At 45.7% G+C, this 26,343-nt stretch overlaps 2 protein-coding genes across 3 annotated transcripts in view; one reads left to right on the forward strand and one right to left on the reverse strand.

The window, feature by feature from the left end:
• The window catches only part of SCPEP1 (serine carboxypeptidase 1), a 28,203-nt gene extending 19,843 nt beyond the window's left edge, over positions 1–8,360 (reverse strand). The window contains exons 1-4 of the mRNA XM_084862591.1: positions 8,227–8,360; positions 6,271–6,419; positions 2,508–2,597; positions 252–407 (exon numbers count right to left, since the gene is read on the reverse strand). Of these exons, the coding sequence (XP_084718717.1) occupies positions 252–407; positions 2,508–2,597; positions 6,271–6,419; positions 8,227–8,293 (462 nt within the window). The 5' untranslated portion in view covers positions 8,294–8,360. The remainder of the gene's footprint in view (positions 1–251; positions 408–2,507; positions 2,598–6,270; positions 6,420–8,226) is intronic.
• A 2,860-nt stretch (positions 8,361–11,220) lies between these two features.
• Positions 11,221–25,994, forward strand: COIL (coilin). 2 transcript variants are annotated; one of them, XM_084862562.1, is made up of 7 exons: positions 11,221–11,506; positions 14,000–15,059; positions 15,186–15,269; positions 15,990–16,037; positions 19,020–19,089; positions 22,432–22,526; positions 25,025–25,994. In XM_084862562.1, exons 1-7 carry the CDS (start codon positions 11,262–11,264, stop codon positions 25,109–25,111), a joined length of 1,689 nt encoding a protein of 562 aa, XP_084718688.1. In that variant the 5' UTR covers positions 11,221–11,261; the 3' UTR covers positions 25,112–25,994. The 2 variants fall into 2 exon arrangements, with proteins under 2 accessions (XP_084718688.1, XP_084718687.1); XM_084862561.1 differs by having other exon boundaries at positions 11,225–11,506; positions 13,922–15,059.
• The last annotated feature ends 349 nt before the right edge of the window (positions 25,995–26,343 follow it).

Raw genomic sequence — 26,343 nt, forward strand, 5'->3', positions numbered from 1 at the left:
CTGACAAATCCGCTTTGCGTTGTCCCTCTCCCTCCCCACCTCTGATTACTCTGTTTGCTTAGAATACTGGCCCCAGGGTCACCCCTTCAAGCTAGAAACCACCTTGAGTGAAGAGAGAAACCAAAGCCCACAACCCGATCTGGGGCGTAGAAATGAAGGAGCCGGGGGCTGTGCTGGGAGAAGGTGGTTCTGGTGGGCACAGTGTCACTACCACTAGCCCCTTGCTCGGCTGTTCCCGAGGCTCAGCTCACCTGGAACTCCGGGCGGCAACTGAAGAAGGACTGCAGGAGAACCATCATGTCCGATGCCACCATGGAGAGGTCTTTGGCATATTCGCCGTCCTTGCTCACGTAACTGAACCCGGTGCCCACGGGGTTGTCCACGAACAGGAGATTGGCAGACTGGAGCTGCGTGCCACAGAGGGAAAGCAAATGCTCGTCAGGCAGGCAGTCACCAACGATCTTTTGTGTCGTTGTTGTTGTTCATCTTCCCCCTAGGATATTTTTCCATTGGAAGGGAGGGGGAGAGACAGAAACATCGATGTGAGAGAGACCCATCGATGAGATGCCTCCTGGACGCGCCCCAACCAGGGCTGGGGATGGATGAGCCTGCAACTGAGGTGCGTGCCCTTGACCAGAATCGAACCCGGGCCCTTCAGTCTGAGCTATGCTCTATCCACTGAGCCAAACTGGCTAGGGTACCGATTATCTTTTGATCATTCTGCATGAGCTCATCAAAAACAGGAGCGAGGAGATCAGTGTGCTTCTGATCCTCTTGCTAAAAGGGATTTTTAAAAAAATAAAGGACAGGAACATAGACAACTGTGGCCAAGAAAAGGAAAGGCAAGAAGGAAAGATTAGCGTATACCTGGGATCAGAGCATCTAAGCTGTCACGTTTCACACCATATACACATGTCCTAAATGTAACACATTAGTGCAGGTGGAATCGAGCAGCAAGTCTGAGCAATAGCTAACAATACATCCAAGGTCTGAACACCACACACCCGTTTTCTTCAAGACAGAGCCAACTTCCACACTGGCCTGGAGTCCCTGTATACTATGAGAAGAAAACGTATCCTAATATCCTCTCTAAAGAGTCTTAGAGATATAGAATGTTACATCCGGAAGGATCCTTAGTGATGACACAGACCAGCCATGTCCTTTACTGATCAGGAAATGAAAGTGCAGAAAAGGCCCAGGACTTGTCCGAGGTCACCCACTTGGACAGCATCAGGACTGAGATCCAGGCCTCCTAGTTCCTCATTCAGGCTCTCTGCCCCAGTCATGCTACCCTCTTAGTTATGGGAGGCTTGGGGAGGACAAGCCAGTAGGCACTCTGCTACTGCAAGTAGAAGTGGAATTTCAGTTGGAAGTGAGTATAGGATATTCCAGGCTGAGGGAACAGCATGTGCAAAGACCCTAAGGCAAGAGTAAGTAAAAGGAAGGCCAGTGTGGAGACAAACAAGAGAATCAAAGGACTCAGAGGAAATATCAAGGAAGAGGGGATCCTGCATTGAGTCTTAAAGAACAGTAGATGTGGACATGGTGAGCTAGGTTGCGAATGGATGGCCACAGGACTGAAGTCCAAGCCATGCAGAGGTAGAGTACATGTGGACAGATGCTGAGAGATGTGGCTGGAGATAAGCAGAAGCCAGCTTATGCCCACCAATCTGGATCTAATCTCCGGGGTAACCAAAAGATGGTAAACGAAGAAACAATTTGCATTGGAGAATTTCACTCAGGCAGCATGTGAAAAGTAGACTGGGTGGGGAGAGGAGGGACACTTTGAAAGCAGCCACGTAGCAGGGAGACAACATTGCAGCATCTGGGTGGTAAGCTCTGGGTAAAGAACAGCAAATACAGCCGAAACTGGTTTGGCTCAGTGGATAGAGCGTAGGCCTGCGGACTGAAGGGTACCAGGTGTGATTCTGGTCAAGGGCATGTACCTTGGTTTCGGGCACATCCCCAGTAGGGGGCATGCAGGAGGTAGCTGATCGATGACTCTCACCAATGTTTCTAACTATCTCTCTCCCTTCCTCTCTGTAAAAAATCAATATAATATGTTAAAAAAAAAAAAAAAAAAAAAGGAACAGCAAATACAAACAATTCTGGTAAGAATATTAGCAACATTTGGGTATTAAACATAGTGCTACTCCATGACCTGTCAATTCTACTCTTAGGTAGATTCCCAGAAAATTGAACATAGGAGCTCAAATAAATATTTGACTTAAAGAAGTCAAGAGGCAGGGGTGGAGGAGAGGAGACAGGGGAAAGGATGAGAGCTTGTAGCCAGAGGGTGGGACCCCGAGTCAGACTGCAGAGACAGCCAAGGTGTGGGTGGCTAGAGTGGCTTCTGTGGGCAAGTGGAGAGAAAGGTCATGAAAACAAGAAAGATAGGGGGTAGGAGGGGGGTGGAGGTGGGGGTGCAGAGGGACAGGGCTGCTAAACCTGTGACTCGGCCCAGCATGGGGTGAGCCCGGGGTGAGGCCAGGCCATGCTCACAGTACCCAGGTAGTCTTTCGTGGTTTGAGATCACAGTCAAGCGGTCCGATTTCCTCAAAGTTACCAAACCCAGTGCTGGATCCGCCCGGACCACCCTGAGGAAGAGAAAAGAAACAAACATTAATCCTGAGAAAAGGTTAGTAAAATCGTAATCATGATGACGACGACGCCCACACTCCCTATGAACGATTTTTATGATTCAGCGATGGCTGCGCCGACCCTGCACGAAGGCACAATTTACCTGGCGAACCAGGCACTTCCGCACGAACTGAGCCCCGGGGAGCGGCTGACATCTTTCAGAAAGGGACACACCCGGGGCGTGCGGGAGGCGGCCGATCAATGACTCTCTCCCATCATTGATATCTCCAATCAATGATTCTCTCCCATCATCGGTATCTCCCTCTCCCTTCCTCTCTGAAATCAATAAAAATACGCTTTAAACGGTACAGACCCGGGCCAAGAGCCCCCACAGGGAACTTTCCTACCTCTGATCCCCCAAACGTGAATCCTGGCCAGCCATGGACTCACTGACGTTCGGGCACTTTGCCTGGCTCTTCCCTCAAAGACGAGCACTAAGGCCCAAGAAGGGGACATGGCAATGACAGGGGCTCTACCAGGACTGGACTCCGGGACTTGTGACCCTCGAATAAAGGAGAACTGCCCATACCCCCACTCTGCTTTGGATGCTCTATTGTGGCGTTGGGAGGTGACCACCCCAGCCAAGGGCACGGGAGGCTGGCTGGAGGACATGCTGCTCTGTGTGAGCACACCTGACTGCCAGACCTTCGTCTGGAACTCTGAGGCGGGGTGCTGTCGCGGCCAGGGACACCCCAGGGCGCCGAAACACGGTAAATGTGTCAGTGAGCCAAGTGACATGCTGAATGGAACAGCTCACGGCTCCACTCAGACGGCGTGACCCGGATTCTCAGAGACCTGCCCAGAGCAGTCGGCGCACGATGCCACAGTGGGTGGCGAAAATAGATCTTTTCATCTGAACTAGTAATTTATTTGTTCTTTAATCATAACCTTTTCCCTCTCCCTGGGGCCTCTGAGGAAATGAAGGGGAGATCAGTTACTTGGCCGGGGGATATCCCTCCAATAGCATCTCAGTTCCCGGGGTCATGCTAACCAAAGGGCACAGAGAGGACGCACATAGGGCAGGGGTCCCGGGGGAAACAAAGGCAGGCAGAACATAGACAGGGCCGAAACCGTTTGGCTCAGTGGCTAGTAGGGGTGTCGAACTCAATCAGAGAAGGGGCCAAAATCTAAAATCCAGCCTAAATCGCGGGCTGAATGGTTTACTGAACAGTCATAAACTGACAATGTCATAAACTGACAGCGGAGTGCAGTGATGACAGCGCGGTGCGGGCCACATTGCAAGGCCTGCGTCGGCCTGCAGACTGAAAGGTCCCAGGTTCGATTCCGGTCAAGGGCATGTACGTTGGTTGCGGGCACATCCCCAGTAGGGGGTGTGCAGGAGGCAGCTTGTTGATGTTTCTCTCTCATCGATGTTTCTAGCTCTCTATCCTTCTCCCTTCCTCTCTCTAAAAAATTAATAAAATATATTAAAAAAAAAAAAAAAAAAAAAAAAAAAGAACATAGACAGGGGCAGACTCGGCAGTTCGAGCAAGCCTAGGAACAGAAACCAACCAAGCTGAAAACGAAAATGAAGTGTTTCTGAATACAGAGCGGAAGGCGTGGGAGACCCAGGGAGGGCCCGCAATAAACAATGTGTACGTGCACACCGAAACGGAGAAGGTTCAGGTTGCTGGGCACAAACAATGAGGAAATCCATCAGATAGGGACAGGCATAGCTATGACGCAGGCTTGTAGCACACAGATACTCCTAGGACAACTTGCCTTACTGTAAGGTGACCACATGTCCCGATTTTTAACAATTTGTCTCGCGTCCCTCAGCGTTTTAAAAAAGTCCCGATTTTTGGAAAGATTCTTTTAAACCTTCTGGACTTTTTTAAAACGCCGCAGGACATGGGACAATTTGTTAAAAATTGGGGCTGTCCTGCCAAAAGCGGGATGTCTGGTCACCTTACTTATTGGCAACCTATTCTTTATGCCCCCTCCCCGTGGGGGGGGAGGGGGCCTGAATCTGCTTTGTAATAAATTACTTTTACTTAAATCCTCTGGTCCGTGGAGCTCATTCTTGGGCGTCACCAGACAGGACCCCGGGAACACAGCTCGGCTCGCCGTTCTGGTTTATCAGTCACAAACTGGACCATGGACCATGAGGAGAAATCAGGTGCCAGCGAGGGCTCCCTCCTCCGGGAGCTCCTGCCCTCCCTGAAAGGGGACCCCTGCTTTAGGGACAGGGAGTTCAGGCCCCCAAGCTGCTGCTACAACTCCTGACTTTTTACACGTTGGCAAGTTAGTCAGATAAAACAAGGACCCTGCTCCGCCATCAACCACAGGGAAGGTTTGCACCTTCTAAGCTCAGTGGTTTTCAAATTGCAATTCCAGAAACCCCCAGGAAGTGCCTGAGGGCAGCGCGTGACCGAGGGGAGGTCCAGAGGGTGGGGCTCAGCCCTGGCTCCACCCCAGCCTCCGCACTTCCGCTTTTGCTCCTAAGCAAGCTTTCACTCGGGGATGGGGAAGTTCTGCTAAATTAATGAAAAGTTGTAACAAAATACCCCGGATTAGACAGCAAAGCCCAGAAAAGGGAAGTGTTTTTCTTGCCATCGCTCTAAGCGGCAGGAAGGCATCGGGTACCCGGGTCCCGTGAATGGCGGGCCTGGGCTTGGCAACGGCAGGGCTCTCCCCAACAACCTGCCACCGGGGTGGCCAGAAGTTCACATATGGGTGCTTCTGTGGCATTTTCATAGCTGCACCCTTGGCTGAGCCTCACCTCCAGCTCATCCAAGGAGCTGCTTGGGTAATCATGAGAGAAAGGCCCCTCCTGGCACACTGTTCATCTTTGCTCTATCTCACCAGGCCAGCATGGGCCTGGGGCACTGGGAGGCTGCTTATGATGACTGGCATTTTTTTTTGCAAGAAGTGACATTTTCATCCTACGCAATTGAGGACCAGGGTGCCCTATTTCGTGGTGAGCAACCTGGAGCCCCCGCTGGGCCAGGCCTACAGTTTCCAGAGCCTGAGCGAGACCATGTTCCTCCACGCCTCCCGGGAGACTGGTCTTCCAGGTGGGTGTGGGCCACCTCTGGGCAGATGTTTTAGGAACGCAGGGAAGAATCCTCTGCCTGCCTCCCAATGCCTCTTAGCCAGCTCCATGCCTTCCATCCTGCAAGCAAAGCTCGGGATCAGAACGCAGACAACATCCAGGGAGAAGGAAAAGGCCCAACGTTCAATGCTAAGATACGAGAGGCTGAGTGCTTTCAAAAGACGTGTTTTTCTGGGGGCAAGAAGTTAGGGTCTGGAAAAGGATTGGGAAACAGGGATGGGAGGAGCCGGTCAGGGGACCTCAGCCTTTGTTTTGGAACTGCTCAAAACACTTTCTATCAGTGTATAGTCAAATCTGTCTTCAGAAGCTTCTGGTAAAGGTTTCTGCCACTGCCTGGGCTCAAACAAACAAACAAATATGGTAATAGAACCCCTCACTCTGATTTGCCCTCCTTGGAATACCACGGCCTTTGCCTACTTGAGAAGGGTACCGAACCCCTGACCCGAGGAGACCCCTGGCTGGCTGCTGGATCAGTCCTTGATCACCGGCTGAGCTGTGAGCCCTTAAGAGCAAGCAACATGTTAAGTGAGGGAAACGTGGCCTCAAACCTGGCCAAGCAGCGAAGCCACTTTTACCTGAAGCCACATAACCAGGGGCAGTTCTGTGAAGTTCTTGCAGGGGCTGGTGGCATAATAGAGCCACCAGAACATGTGGGCATCCTTCCGGACCGTCACGTAATCCCATACTTCTTTGCCTTCGTCTGGGGGCAGGTCGACGGTGGCTCCTGAAACAGAAGCACAATTTGATTTTTCCTGAAGGATGTCTAACGTCCGGATAAATTCCAAGTCCAGTAAAGGTGGCCATGCCAGACTAGAGACGACTTGGTTTATATTTTATTTTATTTTTTTTAATATTTATTTTATTTTATTTTTTTTACAGAGAGGAAGGGAGAGGGACAGAGAGTTAGAAACATCGATGAGAGAGAAACATCAATCAGCTGCCTCCTGCACAACCCTCACTGGAGATGTGCCCGCAACCAAGGTACGTGCCCTTGACCGGAATCAAACCTGGAACCCTTCAGTCCACAGGCTGATGCTCTATCCACTGAGCCAAACCGGTTTTGGCTTGGTTTATATTTTAGGCAATGTACTTCAATATATTATGAAAATAAGGGGGGAAAACCTTCAGTTACGGAAAAAAACAAAACAAAACCCAATTCCTGGCCAGGTAGGTAATTCAGTTGGTTAGATAATTCAGTTGGTGTCAACCCAATATGTCAATGTTGCAGGTTCGATCCCCAGTTGGGGCACATACAAGAATCAACCAATGAATGCATCAATGAGGAGGAAAAGGCTGACTTGGGGATTACCCTTGGTGACTGGAATTTTCTACCTTTTACTTCTTCCTTGCTTAAATTTCAAGCCTCTGTAGCAAGTAAAAGAACAAAAAACTGGTCTTGAGAAGAGAAAGAAGTAGATGAGGAGACAATGCTCTTTGAACTGATAAGGCTAGAGATTAAGAAAAGCAAAAAGTGTCTTGAGGAGAAAAATTGAACTGCTAGGATATTACAGATATGGCTATAAAAGTCTATGTACAAATAACATAATAATTCAGTCTCCCCAAAACCAGTTTGGCTCAATGGATAGAGCGTCGGCCTGCGGACTGAAAAGTCCCAGGTTCGATTCCCGACAGAAGCGTTTGCCTTGGTTGCGGGCACATCCCCAGTGGGAGGTGTGCAGGAGGCAGCTGGTCAATATTTCTCTCTGTAAAAAATCAATAAAATATAAGAAAAGAAAAAAAAAAGAATTCGGTCTCTTTGAAAATGACAGATAGATAAAGGTGGGGTCCCTTTTGACCTATGCCCTCTCTGACCTGATCACTGTTAACATTTGGGGTTCAACATACTTGACAACATTTCCCAGACACAAACTGAAGGGCATATGATCCCCATATTACAAAAAAAAAAAGGAAAAAAACAGTTGTTAAGCAACTTGCCTAAGATCATAAGGCAAGTTTGTGGCCAGTAGAATTCTGTTGATTCAGATCAGGAAACATTTTTTTTGTTGTTGGGCGGGGGAGAGAGAGACTAAAAATCTGTTTGCAAGTCACCCTTTAAACACGAATTTGTTTTTGCCAAAAAGGGCCTTGATCAGAGCAGACATTATTTTGTCTGCTCTGATCAAGTAGAGCGGAAAAGGCCTTCTCTCAATGAAACGGCCCATTCGGGGTAGGATTTTTCAGTCTTTTTGAACAGCCAGTGACGGTGGCGAGGAGGTGGGTGGCGTTAAGATCGCGGAAACCTCATTTGATCAGCAGTTTCTCCAAATCATACATTTCCCACAACCGTTTCTATCTAGGATAGAAGGGAGGATCAGACCACCCAGAGCCAAAAAAGGGGGGGAGGGGAGGAGGGAAAAGGGGGGTAGAAAAGTACTTTCAATTAGAAAACAAACCAACAGAACTAGTCGAGAGGTTCAAAAGCACAGAGGAAAAAGAGATTTGCTTTCAAAGGCACAAACGTACTAGCAGACGCTCATCCCTGGGGAGAGAAGAAGGCACCGGTCCCTGAGACATCCTGTGCCCGAACCTACCAGCGCTCAGGCCCAGAAGCAGCAGCAGCGGAAGGGACAGGAGACAGACCCGCGGTGCCAGCTCCATGACGAATACCGCGCTGCAGCAGCAGCAATAGGCTGGACCTGGTGCCCCGGCACGTGACTGCGGTGGGCGGGGCCTGGACTGGGTCGGGGGCGGGGCCTGAGTGGGGGCGGAGATTCGGTGGTCTGGGGGCGGGGCGGGGCGGGGCCTGAGCAGCGAGGCGACTGGCAGTGTCCGGGGCGCCCTCTGCAGAACAAGACAAGCCCTGGCATGGTTCTGGGTGGCATGTTCTGCCTGCCCCTCCACATGGTTCTTTGCCATGTTGGGAGGACAGAGCAGAGAGGAAGAGACGTTGAGTGCATTTGACCTCAGTTGTGCGGCAGAACTGAGACGCTACAGGAAAATACCCATGAAGACCGTCCTTCCCGCCCTGCCCATCTCTTAGTTTCCCTATAAAAGCCCTGGCATTTCAAAAACTGCTGCGTCTGCCTCAAATCAGATGAAGCTGATGTGGGATTCCATTTTCAGAGATTTTTAAAAATTATTTTTTCTTATGAAGTTATGTATATTATGAACATTTTGGAAAGCTGAGGAAAAAATGTTAGATCCTACATAACCATTGTTGGCATCTGTGATATTGTTTTCTCCAGTGTTTTTAAAATACAATAATAGCCCTAACCGGTTTGGCTCAGTGGATAGAGTGTTGGCCTGCGGACTGAAGGGTCCCAGGTTTGATTTCGGTCAAGGGCATGTACCTTAGCTGATTTATGTTTCTAACTCTCTATCCCTCTCCCATCCTCTCTGTAAAAAAATCAATAAAATATATAAAAAATATAAAATACGATAAGTTATTTGTTTATTTTCTCTTAATAATTTGTCATCAGCATTATTCTGTGTTAACATCATCTTCACAACAGTTAATTAATTAATTTATTTATTTATTTATTTGTTTTAGAACAATAAGACTTAGTGCAGTATATTCTGCTAACCCAGAAGCACTGTTGACGTGGCTTTGGGTAAAGATGCACATGTAAAACTGCTTACATTAAATTTCAAAACAAAACAAAACTTGGTCTGTTTTGGTTGAGAACAATAGGAATCCAAAAAGACCTTTGATTCCTGGAGCTTCCAATTGAAGAAAGGGCCGGATGCTGTTCTTCCCATACTTCCACATCCAAGTCGCTTTCATTGGAAGAACTCAGAAAACACTGCATTCCACATTGTATCCTTTCTGAGAATTCTATAAAACGTAGGTTTGATATCCTAGCATAAGGGTGTGTGCTATAGAGTAGCTAAAAGCCGTAAAAGGGAGACCACCACTACACAAAACAAGTGTCCAAGTGCCCAAGGCGAGGGCTTCAAAGGGTATCATGTCCTTCCCCGAAGCTTGGTTTGCTCCAGCAATGACTGCACTTGTCAAGAGTCCAGCAGCAGTGGGTCCCACACTGCTCAACAGGATGCTTGCAGACATGAACCTGCCATCTTTGCGATGCCCAGGGGTGAAGAGGGCCAGTAATCCAGTGGGGACATGAAAGAAGAGGGGCGATGCCAGTGCCATGGTGCCACGCCACAGCACATCTCCGGGGAAGGAGCGGAAAGGAGAGTTGGGGCACAGGGTTCCTTTGCCCCTGGAGCGGGAGGTTCAGCTGAGGACCTGCTGCCGGAGCCCAGCCAGCCTCCACTGCTGCTGTTCCCCCTCTGCTCTGCTCTCCTTCACAGCAGTCATTTTAAAGAGGGTGTTGGAGGTTTGGGAGGGGGAAAAGAGAAAAAGAGTGCTAGGGATGTTTTCATATGTGTGTGTGTGTGTGTGTGTGTGTGTGTGTGTGTAAAGGTCATGTTTATCTTAGGGTGTGCTGAATAACTCATCCACTGAGCTAGGAAACAAGAATATGCCGGGGCTGTAAGATGGTCAGGTTATACTTCTAAGTACTGGTTCTAAAGTGCACGATGAAAAAAATAAATAAACTGCACGATAAAAAACACAAAACAGAAAAACAAAGTACAAGTGACAAGGCCTCTCTCTGTCCTGTTCCTGTCCTTCCCCTCTGCCTCTCTTAAATGGACAGATGTTTTTATCTGAAGCTCTGTGAAATGGCAGAGTCTTGCCGGTGAAGGGAGAGGGCACTGAGATTTGGGCCAGAGAAAAGAAATAGGTAACCATCTTAACATAGGTGGTCCTTTACTAGTCCAGTGACCTTGGTACTTAACTATTCTGAACTTTTAATCTTCAAAATGGGAATAGTAATAATAATAATAATAATTCATAACTTTTTCATGAAAACTAAAGGAGTTAATATGTAGGAAAATGAAATGGAATTGAATGATGTAAAATTTCTGATTACAGGTTAATAAGAGGGCCTATTTTTATATATTTTAAAAATATATTTTATTGATTTTTTTACAGAGAGGAAGGAAGTATAGAGAGCTAGAAACATCGATCAGCTGCCTCCTGCACACCTCCCACTGGGGATGTGCCTGCAATCAAAGTATGTGCCCTTGACCAGAATCGAACCTCTATCAACTGAGCCAAACCGGTTAGGGCTTATATTTTAATGTTAATGGTGGTAGGAATTAAGCTGCTAAGGACTTTAAATTCCACTTTTAAGAGGGTGATTAATTTTTTTAATGTTAATATTCACAATACACTAGGAACGCCATCTATGACGAAAAGTTTGTCAACCGAATGTATTTGGGAGTTTAAAAACATTCTTTGCGTAGACTAGCTAATATCTTAGAAGACAACTGCTGAGAATTGCTTTATCAGAGAATTTACACGGAGAGATGCCCAAACTGACACTCTACATAGCACTCGGTAGGAAAGGATAAGGGGATTTTATTTATTGGTCTGCTTAGCCTGGACTGAACTGAATTGAATCCACACCGCTCGGCGGCGTTGCCATTCACGAAGGCTGTAATAGCCACTTGCCTCCCATAGGTGGCGCCCGGCGGGCGGCTGCGGGGGGCGGGCCGCCCGAGCACGCCTCCGGGGAGCGCAGGGGCGCGTCTCGGCTTCCGTAGAGCACCGAGCAAGATGGCAGCCTCCGAGACTGTTAGGCTACGGCTCCGATTTGATTACCCGCCGCCAGCCACCCCGCACTGCATGGACTTCTGGCTTCTGGTCGACTTGAACCGGTGCCGGGTAGTCACGGATCTCATTAGTCTCATCCGCCAGCGCTTCGGCTTCAGTTCCGGGGCCCTCCTCAGCCTCTACCTGGAGGGGGGGCTCCTGCCCCACGGCGAGAGCGCGCGCCTGGTCCGCGACAACGATTGCCTCAGGTGCGCGCGGCGGCCCAGCGGCGCCGCCGGCTCTGCAGGCCGCGCGCGGATCGGGGTGGGTGAGGGGTGGGCATGGGGACGGGGTGAGACCCTGAAACCGCGCACTCCTGGCCCGCAGAGATTCTGATGAGTCGGGGAGAAGGAGGGTCAGGAAGGCGCCTGGTAACGGGCATCCCTCCCGAGGCGTGGGATGCGGCTGGATGGTGGAGCGAGCTGGGAAAGCTCTGATGCCGCCTAGGGGCAGGGCGCGGGTTCCTTCCCGCCGTGGTCTGCTAGCGCTCTTTTTATTTTTATTTATTTATTTATTTATTTATTTATTTATCTTTATTTATTTATTTTTAATGTATATTTTATTGATTTTTTTTTTTATAAAGAAGGGAGAGGGATAGAGATAGAGAGAGAGATAGAAACATCGATGGGAAACACCGATCAGCTGCCTCCTGCACACCCCCCACTGGGGATGTGCCTACAACTAAGATACATGCCCTTGACCAGAATCGAACTTGGGACCTTTCAGTCTGCAGGCCCACGCTCTATCCACTGAGCCAAACCGGTCCCGGCTAGCGCTCTTTTAAAAATATATATATATATATTTTTATTGATTTTTTAGAGAGGAAGGGAAGGGATAGAGTTAGAAACATCCATGAGAGAGAAACATTGACCAGCTGCCTCCTGCACACACCCCCACTGGGGATGTGCCCGCAACCAAGGTACATGCCCTTGACCAGAATGGAACCTGGGACCTTTCAGGCCAACGCTCTGTCCACTGAGCCAAACCGGCTGGGGCTCACTAGCACTCTTATTCAGCTGGGCACCGCATTAGGTGCTCCCGGTGCAGACCTGCCTGAGGCCAGCCATCCCCTGGCGGCTGGGTGCGAGAGCGCCAAGCAGAGGGAGGGACCAGCCGTGTTCTCTTCCTAACGTGCAGCCTGTGCAGCCCCCCAGACTCCTGATGGGAGTCATTCTGGGTCTCCCTGGCCGTGCTGTGGCTCACTTAGGTGTGTGGACCTTCTGGGTTGTGAATAAGAAAACAAACGGTTTAAATATGCCTTGGGAAATTAAAAAAAAAAAAAATGCTGCTTTGGTACTCGCTGCAAGCACCTCTGAGAGAAAGGTGCCCTCAAGTTTTGCCCACTACCAGACAGTCTAGTCTCTCCCCCAATGAGCCCAGAACTGGGGTTCAGTGCAGTTGGAAGTGGGGTTCAGTGCAGTCTTGAGCTTTTGTCTCCTTCCCACTAGGGCAATCCAGTGGCACAGTCAACAGTCTGTTCTCTGTGCACAATGTGCGCGACTCTGGCGCCCTGTTTTTCGCCGCTCCCCTGAGTATCTGCCTTATAGCCCAGATTCCTTCCGTATGAGCTTGGGTCCCCAGGGTCTGGTCTAGAATTGGGGTTCAGTGCAGTTGGAACTGGGGCTCAGCACAGGAGCTTTTGTCTCCTTCCCGCTAGGGCAATCTGGCAGCACAGTCAACAGTCCGTCCTCTGTGCGCAATGTGTGCGCCTCCGGGACTGCCTTTCGCTGCTCGGCCTTACAGCCTAAATTCCCTCTGTATGAGCCTGGGTCTCACCCAGAACTGGGGTTCAGCACAGTCCGGAGCTTTTATCTCCTTCCTGCTAGGGAATGCCAACCAGGCACTCAGCCGCCCCTCCTCTCCAGCTCAGTCTTCTCCCCACGTGCGCACAGTGTCTCCGTATCTTAGGCTTTTACAGTTCCTCTGATTTTCTTTCTGGTTTTCTCTTTCCTTCTAGTTGTAGAATTTCCAGTCAGTCAACTTTCCTGTAGTTCTGGATGATGTCCACTTTATATTTTAGTTGTATTTTTTGAAATTGTGTGAGGCTGCAGTTAGGCGTTTACCTATGCCGCCATCTTGGTTTCTCTCCTCAGATACATATAATATATTTTAAATGTTTTTATTTCAGGGAGAGGAATGAGAGGGAGAGAGAGAGAGACATTGATGATGAGAGAAACATGGATCGGCTGCCTCCTGCAAGTCTCCTGTTGGGGACTGAACCTGCAACCTGGGCATGTGCTCTGATCGGGAATCGAACCAGCCACCTCCTTGTGCATGGGACGACATTTAACCAACTGAACCACAAAGGCTGGGCTATATTTTTTATGATAGAATCCTAGAAATGAAATTGCAGATTTAAAGGGAATACCTTGCATTTTGATAATACTACCCAGTTTAGCAAATGTTAGGGACACAGTAGGTAGTCAATAAATAAAAGCAGTCTTTTGAAAGATGACCATAAGTGATGCCATATAAACCATTTTGTCAAAAGAGTCTTTGTTCTTCAGCGATTTGATGATCTTTCATTGACTGATGGCAGTGACAGTTTGCAGTCATCTCAGTATATATTACAACGTCCTGGAGACATAGTTACTCACTTGTTTTCTCTCTTGTTCTTTTGATAGAGTTAAATTAGAAGAGAGAGAAGTCGCTGAGAATCCTGTAATAGTCAGTAATGGTGATAGTACTCATTTCTTACCTAGAAAAGCAAAGAAGCGGTCACTTAAGTTGGAGGAGGATGAAGAAACTGGTGACAGAAACTCAAAGAAGCATTGGAAGAGGCGAGAGGACAACAACAACGAGGACACTTTGGATCCAGAGCCAAAAGCTGTCACAGATCAGAATGGGAGGGGGAAAAACAAAAGGAAATACAAAGCCACACCTGATGTAGTAGATGAGGATGACAAAGAGACCAAGAGAAAATCACCAAAGAAACGTGCATGTAGAAAACGGACGCAGAATCCCAGGTCTTCTAAGGCACAGACAGTGAAAGAGCGAACAGCAAAGAAGTGTAGTCCTCCGAAAGGTTCTCCTGCTCGAAGCAGTCTTGTGAAAGCCAAGAGGAAAGGTGGTGTCGACGAGAGGAAAGGTGGTGTCGACGAGAGGAAAGGTGGCGTCAACGTCCCTACAAAAGATAGTCCCAGTTCCTCCTCAGAGTCTGAGTCTTGTCATGATTCATCCAGCGAACTTTTGAGCAATGTCATCATGGAGGTCAGAAAGTCCTCAGAGAAAGTATCAACTGCATTATCAAAGGAAGGGCCCTCTGTAAAAAACACAACTACAAACAAAGTAGCTACAACAATTGCCTTTAACTCTGCCACCGTCGAGGACAAGACAACCAGAGCCTCGGACTCCAGCTCAGGCTCGAGTTCAGATTCAGATGACCTTAGTGACGCATCCAAGAGCTCCCTGGAGAAGACTGCAGGGCTCTTGAAGCCAGGGGGCCTGCTTGCAGGCAGGGGTCGTCCGGGGCCGGGGCCTGCAGCACAGACTCTGAACGCTCCTGGATGCAAGAACTCTGACTCAAATGGTGGCAGACAGACCCCTCCGGGTCCTCCCAGCGCGACTGTTCCTACCAGTTTGGGAAGAGGTTGGGGTAGAGGAGAGGACCTTCTTTCTTGGAAGGGAATTCGGGGTCGGGGCATGCGGGGGAGAGGTCGAGGACGAGGACTTGCTGTTCCCCTTGTTTTAAATAAAGACGCCGAATATGAGAAGCAGCAGCATTTAAATGAAACAGTAACAAACTCTTCTACTATCATCCAGGCAAGTAGTCTTTATTGTGTTTACCACTTCCCCGTTCCCCACAGAGCATGTCTGGAGTTGATGTCATGGGTTCACACTTTCTCACCAGTAACCAAGTCACATAACTAATAAGTACTGTTTTTTCAGAATCCAGTACGGACACAAAAGGACTACAGTCTGTTACCACTCCTAGCAGCTGCCCCCCAGGTTGGAGAAAAGATTGCATTTAAGGTATGTTTTAAAACAACAGTTACAACAAAAATATTATTTTCCCTCCAAGAAAAATTACTCATTAGAGTATATTATATATATATAAATAAACACACACACATATATATGTATATATATATATATATATATACACACACATATACATATGTATGTACACACGTGTATGTGTGTGAGTGTGTGTGTACATACACACGCTTCCTGCCAGATCATATCTTTCATGTTCTCATGCCTAGTATGTAATAGTGCCAGTAATTGTTTCTTATTTTTTATTTTATTTATTTATTTATTTTTAATATATTTTATTGATTTTGTACAGAGAGGAAGGGAGAGGGATAGAGAGTTAGAAACATCGATGATAAAGAGTCATCGATCAGCTGCCTCTTGCACACCCCCCACTGGGGATATGCTCGCAACCAAGGTACATGCCCTTGACCAGAATCGAACCCAGGACCTTTCAGTCCCCAAGCCGACGCTCTATCTACTGAGCCAAACCGGTTTCAGCGCCAGTAATTGTTTTTTAAATGAATAAAAATGGCTTAGGTTAGTGTCTAGAATATAGCAAGTGTTCGATAAAAGAAAGCCATACGTATCACCCCTTTCCCCAAACCACTGGAATCCCTGTTTTGCTACAGATTTGTGGTCAGGCTCTGTGTGTTTTCTCAGGGATAGGGACCATGGGACTTATGTATTTATGGACTTTTTTGTTTGTTTGTTTGTTAGCTTTTGGAATTAACAGCCGATTATTCTCCTGATATCTCTGACTACAAGGTAGGACTTTTTATTTAAGAACTAGAGGCCCAGTGCATGAATTTGTGCATCAATGGGGTCCCTCAGCCTGGCCTGTGGGATTGGGCCAAAACTGGCGCTCAGACATCCCCCGAGGAGTCCCAGATTGCGAGAGGGCACCCCACCAAGTGCACGATTGGGTCTGGGAGGGACATGGAAGGTTGGCCAGCAGGGGGTGGGGGATGGGGAGAAGGGGTAGGGAGAGGAGGAGACTGTGAGAGGGCTTCAGGGTATGTCTGGCCCATCTTGCTCAGTCCCGATTGGCCAGACCCCAGCAGCAAGCTAATCTATCAGTCGAAGCATCTGCCCCCTGGTAGTCAGTGCACATCATAGCAACTGGTTGGCTGGTTGGCTGTCTGCCCCCTGGTGGTCAGTGCACATCCATAGTGAGCAGCTGAGTGGCCATAGTATATCATTAGCATATTACGCTTTGATTGGTTGAATGGATGCCGGACACTTAGCATTTTAGGCTTTTATCATATAGGATAATTGTCAGTATATTAAAGAAGCCAAAGTCATATTTAATACTAGAGGCTCCATGCGTGAAATTTGTACACAGAAGCAGAGGTCCCTCAGTCAGGTCTACACCCTCTCGCAATCTTGGACCCCTTAGGGGATGTCCTACTGCCGGTTTAGGCCCAATCTCTGCAATCTGGGACTGCTCACCTACCTGCCTGCCTGCCTGATTACCCCAACTACTCTGCCTGCCTGCCTGATACCACCTAACCACTCTGCCTGCCTGCCTGATCACCCCTAACCACTCGCCTGCTTACCTGATCACCCCTAACTGCTCACCTGCCTGCCTGATTGGTCCTAACTGCCTCTGCCTGATCGCCCCTTACTGCTTGTGCCTTGGCCCCTGCTGCAGCTACTTCTTCCAAAAGGATGTTCAGAATGATATCCAGAAGGTCGGTCAGCTGTCCGATCTAATTAGCATATTACGCTTTTATTATTATAGATTGCCAGTATGAATAATGCAGTTTTATTTTTTTGAGTAAACAATGCTGTAAAGTAAAAAATAAAAATATTACCGAACTGTAAACTTTTTAATAACATCACTGTGAAGTCTCCTAGTGTTGTTTTCCTTACACTTGGGAAGAATATAGAATGAGAATAACAAATTTAATTTTTTTATTCATTTCTTAAAAATTATCTTAGACACACAGATTTATTTGAGTACTCTTCTCCCATATCCTAAACATTGAAAGAAAATAATAAATAGCTCTCAGCCAGAAAATTGGATTGTTTTCATCATAGGAATATATTTTACATATTTGTGAATTATTGGAAGAAAATGTAAACAAACCTGTCTTGGGCAAATCAAAATGTTTTGTCTCCCTACATAAGTAACTAATTTAATTCTGTGATATATGAGGAAATGGGAATAAATATAGAATCAAGACATTTCATAACTCTGCAAACTGATTCTAGGTGGTATTAAAATTTACATTAAGTGGTTGTTAGTCATCATAGTTATTACCATAGAAAGCTATTTACTTTATTTCCTAGTAGTTTTAGAACTTTTTTGAAATTGCTTTCAAAACCATTTTGAGAGAGAAAATTAGTCCCACTTTTTTGCTTTGACCATAAGTTCTATTACCTGCTTGATCACTGGCTTTATTATTTTATATATTTTTTAAATCCTCACTGGAGGATATTTGAGAGAGAGAGAGAGAGAGAGAGAGAGAGAGAGAGAGAAAGAGAAACTTCAGTAGGAGAGAGACATATCAACTGTTGCTTCCTGCACGATCTCTGACCAGCTGGGGTTGAAATCTGTAACCAAGGTACTGCCCTTGACTGGGAATTGAACCCAAGACCCTTCAGTTCGCTGGCTGATGCTTCAGCCACTGAGCCAAACTGACCAGGGCACATCGCTGGCTTATTTATTAAGCTTCTCTTCAAAGCTCAAATCTCCCTGCCGCATTTGTACCCATGGGATTTGAATTTATGAAGGTGGCTGAGGGAGAGCCAGAGAAGCCAATGCTAATGAAAGAGGAATTTATTTACATTTCCCAAGAGAAGGGGCAGTGCCACACCTTGCAGTGACACAGAGGAAAGCGCCTGGGGGTGGTCAGGAGGCAGAAGCAGGAGTGAGGAGAAAGCCTAGGCCAGAGCCTCAGTGGTGTCTCCTGGGGATAGACAGGCAGGGTGCAGGATACAGTCTAGGATTGGCTCATTTCAGTAATGAGCAGGCTTTGGTCTGTAGGGCTATTCCTCGTGTGATACCTGACCCTGGGGTGATTAAGATTAGGGAAAATAGCCGAGGCCGGTTTGGCTCAGTAGAGCGTCGGTATGGAGACTGAGGGGTCCCAGGTTCGATTCCAGTCAAGGGCGTGTGCATTGGTTGTGGGCGCGTCCCCTGTGGGGGGTGTGCAGGAGGCAGCTGGTCAATGTTTCTAGCTCTCTATCCCTCTTTCCCTTCCTCTCTGTAAAAAATCAATAAGATATATTAAAAAAAAAAAAAAAGATTAGGGAAAATAGGGGTTTGGTGTGTGGGGGTATCATTTCCCCTACATGGTGATTTAACAATTTTTTTTATTGAGATAAAATTCACATAACATAAAAATCCACAGTGTATTTTTTATTTTTATTTTTTAAATATATTTTATTGATTTTTTACAGAGATGAAGAGGGATAGAAAGTCAGAAACATCGATGAGAGAGAATCATCAATCAGCTGCCTCTTGCACATCCCCCACTGGGGATGTGCCTGCAACCAAGGTACATGCCCTTGACCGGAATCGAGCCCAGGACCCTTCAGTCCAAAGGTTGACGCTCTATCCACTGAGCCAAACCGGTTTCGGCAAAATCCACAGTTTAAGCCAGCGGTTGGCAACAGGTGGTGAGGTCTAAAAGGTTGGCAACCCCTGGCTTAAACCATTTTAAAGTATACAATTCAGTGGTTCTAATATATTCGTAATGTTTTGTGTGTTGATCTTTCAACTTCAACTTTTATTTTTGAAAGGAAGGAAAAATCTTGAGCCATAATCCAGAAACCCAGCAAGTAGATATAGAAATCCTTTCATCCAGACATGGTGAGTCTTCTAGAAAAGTATTTGAAAATGTAGGCTTTCCACATCTCATTGGTTTCTAAGTAGCTGTTTGCACGGAAGCTGCTGTCTTTATTGGCCTCATCCATGATCAGCTGGTGCTCTCCACCTCCTCTGTCAGCACAGAACGGCCCGGGCTTGAGCCCCACTGGTGGAATAGAGCACATGTGTCAAACACAAGGCCCGCGGGCCAAATCCAGCCCGCTAGGCCTTGCAATGTGGCCCGCACCGCGCTGTCATCACTGCACTCCGCTGTCAGTTTATGACAGTGTCAGTTTATGACTGTTCAGTACAGTAAACCATTCGGCCCACGATTTAGGCTGGATTTTAGATTTTGGCCCCTTCTCTGATTGAGTTCGACACCCCTAGAGTAGAGTGTCCGCTAAGAGTTATTGGATTTTTTCCCCAAAGCTCTTAGGCAAGTTGTTCTTATTACTGTAATTATATAATTTCATAAAAATTACATACACCGATGAAAATTGATGTCAGAAAATCCTTTTTTTAAAACCTAAGTTGAATGCTGATGTAGAAGTGTTGCTAAAGAAAACTTGCCGTTAAGTTTTGTGTGGTTGGGTCAGCTATATAAGAGATTGAGAGGAATTCGGTAAAAATCTGGGAAGCTTTTGCACTTAAATTGCCTTGATAGTTTTTGCACTTTTGCATCACTATAAAAAAACTCAAAACTGGAAATTATGCAAATTGCAGGCATACATTAAGGATATGACTTATAAAAGAAAGACGCTCTAGTTGGTGGGCTCCTAAGATCTGTTCAGCTCTATTTCAAAAGATTGGCAAATGAACACATTTGTGTTATGAAATCAAAATCAAGTATCTAAAATATTTGCATATACACAGTCCACACATTATTCTGCCTTATCCCTGATTCACCCTGTTCATTATTGGTTCTGAAATCGTGGAATGACAGAGCTTATACTGTATATGGCTCAACTTGTGTTGTGTTGTAGGGTCCCTGACCAGAGACCAGGGGAGATCCCTTTTCTTTAGCAGACCCTAAGGCAGTTAGTTTCTATTTGTGTTTAAATAAGATAATAATGTAATCAAAACTCCAGTACACAGAAGTTAGTCAAAAGGGTTTTGTTAATCCTCACCCGAGGACATTTTTTTCCTTTGCTTTTCAGAGAGAGTGGGAGACAAGATGGAGGAGGGGGAGAAAGAGAGAGGAGAGAGAAAGTAATATCTATGTGAGAGAGACACATTGATTGGTTGCCTCCTGCACGCTCCCTGCCTGGAGCCGAGGATCAAACCTGCAACCCAGCCTTGCTGGTGTTTCTCAGTGGTTGAGCCTAGACTTATGAACCAGGTCACAGTTCTATTCCTGGTTGTGGGCTCGATCCCCAGTAGGGGGCATACAAGGAGGAAGCCAGTCAATGATTCTCATCATTGAAGTTTCTGTCTGTTTGTCTGCTGTCTCTCTCTCCCCATTCCTCACTGAAATTGATAATTAAAACAAAGAAGCAAAAAAACACCCTGTAACATAGTTATTGTCCTGGACCAGGAATCAAACCTGTGACCTTTAGGTGTGCAGGCTGACAGTCTAACAATGGAGTGACACCAGCCAAAGCCAAAAGGGTTTTTCAACAAAGTCTCTTTAGGCTATTAAGTAAATGATTAGATGTAACCTACACTGGTTTCCCAGCTTCATTCTGATAAGGTTTCATTTGAAGAAATCCCTCTTCTTAGGAATGGTGGACAAAGCAATTTGTCCATGGTCAAATTCCAAGGCCTTGGTTGGATCATTGCTTCTCAGGTGATTGACAGTGATGACATCTAAATAGAACTTTTCTTCTGGGGAATAAGGAATGCCTTTATCTTTTCCAATAGAAATACTGGTAGTCCTTGCTTTGCATAGTTCTGATATCCATGCACTTCAGTTACCCTGGTTTAGTTACTACCACCAGTCCCTCAGTGACATTGAGTGTGTGTGTGTGTGTGTGTGTGTGTGTGTATATTATTGTATTTTATTGTTTAAGTATTACAAATAGTAGTACATATATCTCCTTTTTTTTCCCCGTTGACCTTCCCCCAGTCTTACCTACCCCCTGTCACATGCTCTCATCCCATCCCCCGACATTGAGTATATTAATGAGAGTAATTGCATAAGGTGCTGCCAGCTCTTTAGTCCACAAGTCACTACATAATAACAGATGCTCATCATAATCAGTGACTAGCCACTTTTTTCAGTCTTGATGATCGATCACTGTGCTTCTGTTACTCGTTTCCCGTACACACAGCAAGGTGTGTGCCTTTGCTGCTCCCTGTCCCTCAGTGATAAACCCACACGACACTTACAAAATGGGTAGTTGAAATAAGGGGTTGGTCAACAAAGATGAAAGCACAACAAAGAAACAAACAGTGACATCCAAAGCAAGTTTGAGATTATAGAAGAAACAGCTAACCATAGGAATAGTGATACTGTGGTTTATATGAACTTCTTGACTTAAATGAGGAGGGTATTGGTGATGAAGGTGTCCCAGAAGTGATATCGACCAAAAATTTCCCAAACTTCTCAAATTTCTCAGAGCTATTTCATGACATTAAAAACTCAAGGAATAAAGTATTGAAAGCTGAAGTGAGTATGACAGTTCTGCAAGTAATACAAAAGATTCTCTCTATCATTGTTGCCTGACAAGAAGGTAAGTTCTATTCAACTACCCTTGATAAGAATCTTACAAAGAAGCCATGCACTTTAATTCTCAGTGTTTCTAATGTTTTAAATTACAATGTGCTACATAAATAGTAGTATTACTTTTAATTTCCTCATATAGCGAAGATTTTAATGTTTTGACAGAATTTTGTAAAAATTGTGGATCAATCGTATGGTAATTTTCCCCATGGATTACTTTATTGTTTTGCGTGATTTCAGCCTTTTTTTAGGGTCCCACACTACCATGCAAAGTGAGGACTGCTGTATTACTAAGTAGTAAGCATGTGTAATTTCTGAGGACATAGCAAGATAGAAGTATTTGCAGAATTCAGATTACATTCCCTTGTTGAAACATAACAGTTACTTTTTGGGATTATCTTGTGGTTGTACATTCTTTACTGGGAATACTAGTGATAGTGTATCAAGCTCGTCCTCCCACTTTCCTTTGATGAAGGAAATACTATCCTCGAAAGGAGCTCCCGTCTGCTGGTGCGGGGTTTTCTCAGACTCCTGTCATGGAACACTCCATGTTGCATGTGCGTACCCAGCCTCCACATCAATGCAGTTTGTTTGCGATGGTTTTTCTAATGATGTATGTTGCCTGTAGAAGAATATTTTCACTACTGCGGAGTGACTTACTGTCTCTTTTTCCTAACATCTAGTTTCAACTATGAAAGAACCCGGGAAATTCGATTTAGTTTATCACAATGAAAATGGATCTGAGGTCGTGGAATACGCTGTGACACAGGAGAGAAAGGTAGGCGTGCTTCTCTTCTTGGGATTGTCGAGTCATCTATTCTCTCTCAATTGATTACTGGTGGTCTGTCTGGAAGACTTTGCAGCTTGCTGAACTGCCTATATTAAAATCATGAAGGAGACCCGGCTAGTGTTGCTCAGCAGTTGAGCATGGACCAGGAGGTCAGAATTCGATTCTCAGTCAGGGCACATGCCTGGGTTGCAGGCTTGATCCCCAGTGTGGGGTGTGCAGAAGGCAGCCAATTGATGATTCTCATAATTGATGTTTCTATCTCCCTCTCCCTCTCCCTTCCTCTCTCTGAAATAAATAAAAACCTTTTTTTAAATTAAAAAAATAAAATCATAAAGGATCTGGGTCTTTAGGATGTCTGTCCTGCCTATAAGATGGCATATTAATGCCAAGTGTTCAGTTAGGGCATCATTTTGGACCTTAAAGAGCCTTTATGACAAGATGCACAGAGTCTAGATGTGCATAGTCATCCTAATAAAAGAGTAATATGCAAATTGACCACACCTATGCTATACCCACAGTCCATGCCCACCACCCAATCAGGAGTGAATATGCAAATAAACCCAACCAAGATGACTTCAGCCACACAGAGCAGGAGAGAGGCTTGGATTTCCCCAACAATGGAGGAAGCCAAGCTTTCTGCCAGCCTCGGCCTCCACTCAATACTACAAAGTTTCAATGATAGAAGATAAATAAATCCCAACAAAAATGACAGCAGCCACAGAGCTTAAGAGAGCAGGAGGCTTGAGTTGCCCCCAGAGATGGAGGAAGCCAAGCTTTCCGCCTGTCCTGGCCGGCCCAGGTCTCCACTCCAGGCTACAAAGTTTCAATGATAGAGGATAAATCCCAGATACCAGGGCCTCTGCTTGGGTCACCAGGAGGCATGGCAGGCCTGCAAACCACCACAGGCACCTGGCCCAGGCCACCCATGCCCCAAGGGAATCCCCACCCTGATCCGGGACACCCTTCAGGGCAAACCAACTGACCCCCACCCATGCACCAGGCCTTTATCCTATCTAATAAAAGAATAATATGCAAATTGACTATCACTTCAACACAGAAGATGGCTGCTCCCATGTGGTCAAAGATGACTACCCCCATGTGGACACAAGATGGTCACCACAAAATGGCCAGCAGGGGAGAGCAATTAGGGGCAAGATCAGGCCAGCAGGGGAGGGCAGTTAGGGGCAATCAGGCTTGCAGCCCTGGGGGGCTCTGGAGGCAGGCCTGTGGAGCTGCTGGACCCACCTGGGTGCGGGCCTGTCTGTGCCAAGCACCTGCCACCCCAGTGGGGCTGAGGGGACTGGGCACTGTCATCTTGTGGCTGTGGGCATTGCCATCTTTAAGGGCATGGCAGTCAATTAGCATATTTTCTCATTTGCTGTGGGCATTGCCATCTTTTGTGAGAGTGTGATGGTCAATTAGCATATTCCCTCTTTATCAGATAGGATGCTACAGATATTGCCTTGTAAGTTTCAGTATTGCAAACTCATAATTTATCTGACATATAGAAACACTAGCCAGACTTTACTCTTTGATTTGTCTCTAAGATAGATGATACTCTTAGAGATTTATTCCAAAAACATATTTTTTGGGTCTGTGGTAGGATCATCAGATTTGGCCCAGTCAGTCTTCTGTACTTCTTCATTTGCAATATACTCAGCCCCATTTTTGGGGTTGAAATGTATTCTTGGAAACTGTTGGAAAGTTAAGCCTTAGAAACTTGCTTCTCCATGCCTTTTTAGAGGTCTAAAGCAGAGCCTGTAATTAACTTTTTTGGACACTAGATGGCTCTCATCATTCATCCACATGGCCAAGTGCTCAAATTTGCTTTCTATTAGTAAAATGTGAAATACCTCCTGTTTTTGGCAGCATAGCAGAACTACAGAGCTGCACAAAACGGCATCAACAGTCTATTGATAACCTGTCCACAGAAGCTTGTTAGGCAAATCCTCGTGACTCTTTGTAACCAGCTACTCCTCACTCCGTGCCAACCCCCACAACCCCTGCTCTAAATGAAAGAGGGTTGAAATGTGCTTAATGTAAAATTTAGCTGCTTTTGAGGTAAACAGGTTTATGCACTAAATAAACTCAGTTTATTAGGACTCAAATTATTTCAGGACTTCAAACATTCTGCATAAATGGAAATTTACTTGACTAATGTTTTTATTTATTTATTTTTAATTTTTATTTTTTTTAATATATTTTATTGATTTTTTACAGAGAGGAAGGGAGAGAGATAGAGAGCTAGAAACGTCAATGAGAGAGAAACATCGACCAGCTGCCTCTTGCACACCCCCTACCGGGGATGTGCCTGCAACCAATGTACATGCCCTTGACCAGAATCGAACCTGGGACCTTTCAGTCCGCAGACCGACGCTCTACCACTGAGCCAAACCGGCTTCGGCTGACTAATGTTTTTAATTGACTAGAACCTATATGATCTCATAATGAAATCTCTAAACTGAATATTTTGTATTTTTCTTCAGATCACTGTGTTTTGGAGACAGTTGATTGATCCAAGACTGATAGTTGAATCTTCGAGTAACAACACATCAAGCACAGAGCTTGCCTGACTCTGACCTCTCCACCTTGTAGTGTATAAATGCCTTGTTTGTGAAAGTGACTATAACCTGAACTTTAAAAAAAAAAAAAAAAAAGATTTGAAAGTTATTTCAGTTTTCTGTCTTTGCTTTACTGCATAGGACAGAATACCTACCTCATCATTGAAAATAACATGGATGTGTTGCTTTCTAGTCTTTTTTTTTTTTTTTTTTCAGGTTTAATTTTAGTAACAAAAATTTTTAAAAATGACATTCCCTATAGGCATTGTTACATTCCGATATGTATTGTTTCTTCTCTTTTTTATTTTATTTTTTGACCATCAAGTAGCCATTGTCAGAAGCAGTTGATAATATCACGCATAAGAAAGTGCTGCACATCTTGTCTCAGTAAGTTTTATTAAGTAACATTTTAAAACGTGAAAGCATGTTACTTGAACTAATTTTTTACATTTGAGTTCTATTAAATGTGGAACCTCTTAAAAATTTCAAGTATTTTATCCTTATAATTGTCAAGAATTAATAAGTAGCTGGGTTTGTTGCAGGCAGTAAGTTAAGAAATCCTTTCACATTTTTCTCAACTTTAAAGTGGAGGATTTCCAGCGCCCCATGGACAGCAGGAAAGTAAGACCTGCAGTGTGTGCCTGGGCAGAACTGTGCCAGCTGGGTGAGGGTTTACTAGGGGCTCAGACCAGGAATGTGTTACCTTGCTGCAAGATCCCGGCACCTGGCTGAGTGCGCTGCAGTGAGGACCGTGAACAGAAACTTCCTCTCCTATCGCTGTTCCACACAAAGCTATAACGACTAAATATATACTGTGAAACTGCTTTCTTTTAATAAAAGATCAGAACCCTCCTTCAGCTTCGTGGATTTTGAAATAAAACCATATTGAACTAAATGTTCACGCTGAGTCATCACATTTAATTGAGTATTGCAAATCTCAGTTTGCTTGTTTTTTACGACAATGCAAGAGGTTAAAGTTTTCCAGAACAAGAAGGGTTGCCTTGAGTGAAGAGGCCGATGTTGCAAAGTTTGGTCAAACAGTCTGCTGTATCTGGGAGCTATTGGACAGTGAAGCTGCTGTCCAATTTTATTTATTCATTCATTCATTCATTCATTTATTTGCTGTCCAATTTTAATATGCATGACATTGATGTGCGTCTAAATGTGGTTACTGATTTGTGATAAGTGTTACGTACTCCAGAATAATGGGACCTTGACATTGGGGTTCTTGTGTAGCATACTTT

This window comes from Pipistrellus hanaki (assembly GCF_964339955.1).
Source record: "Pipistrellus hanaki genome assembly, chromosome: 16".
NCBI classification, from domain to species: domain Eukaryota; kingdom Metazoa; phylum Chordata; class Mammalia; order Chiroptera; family Vespertilionidae; genus Pipistrellus; species Pipistrellus hanaki.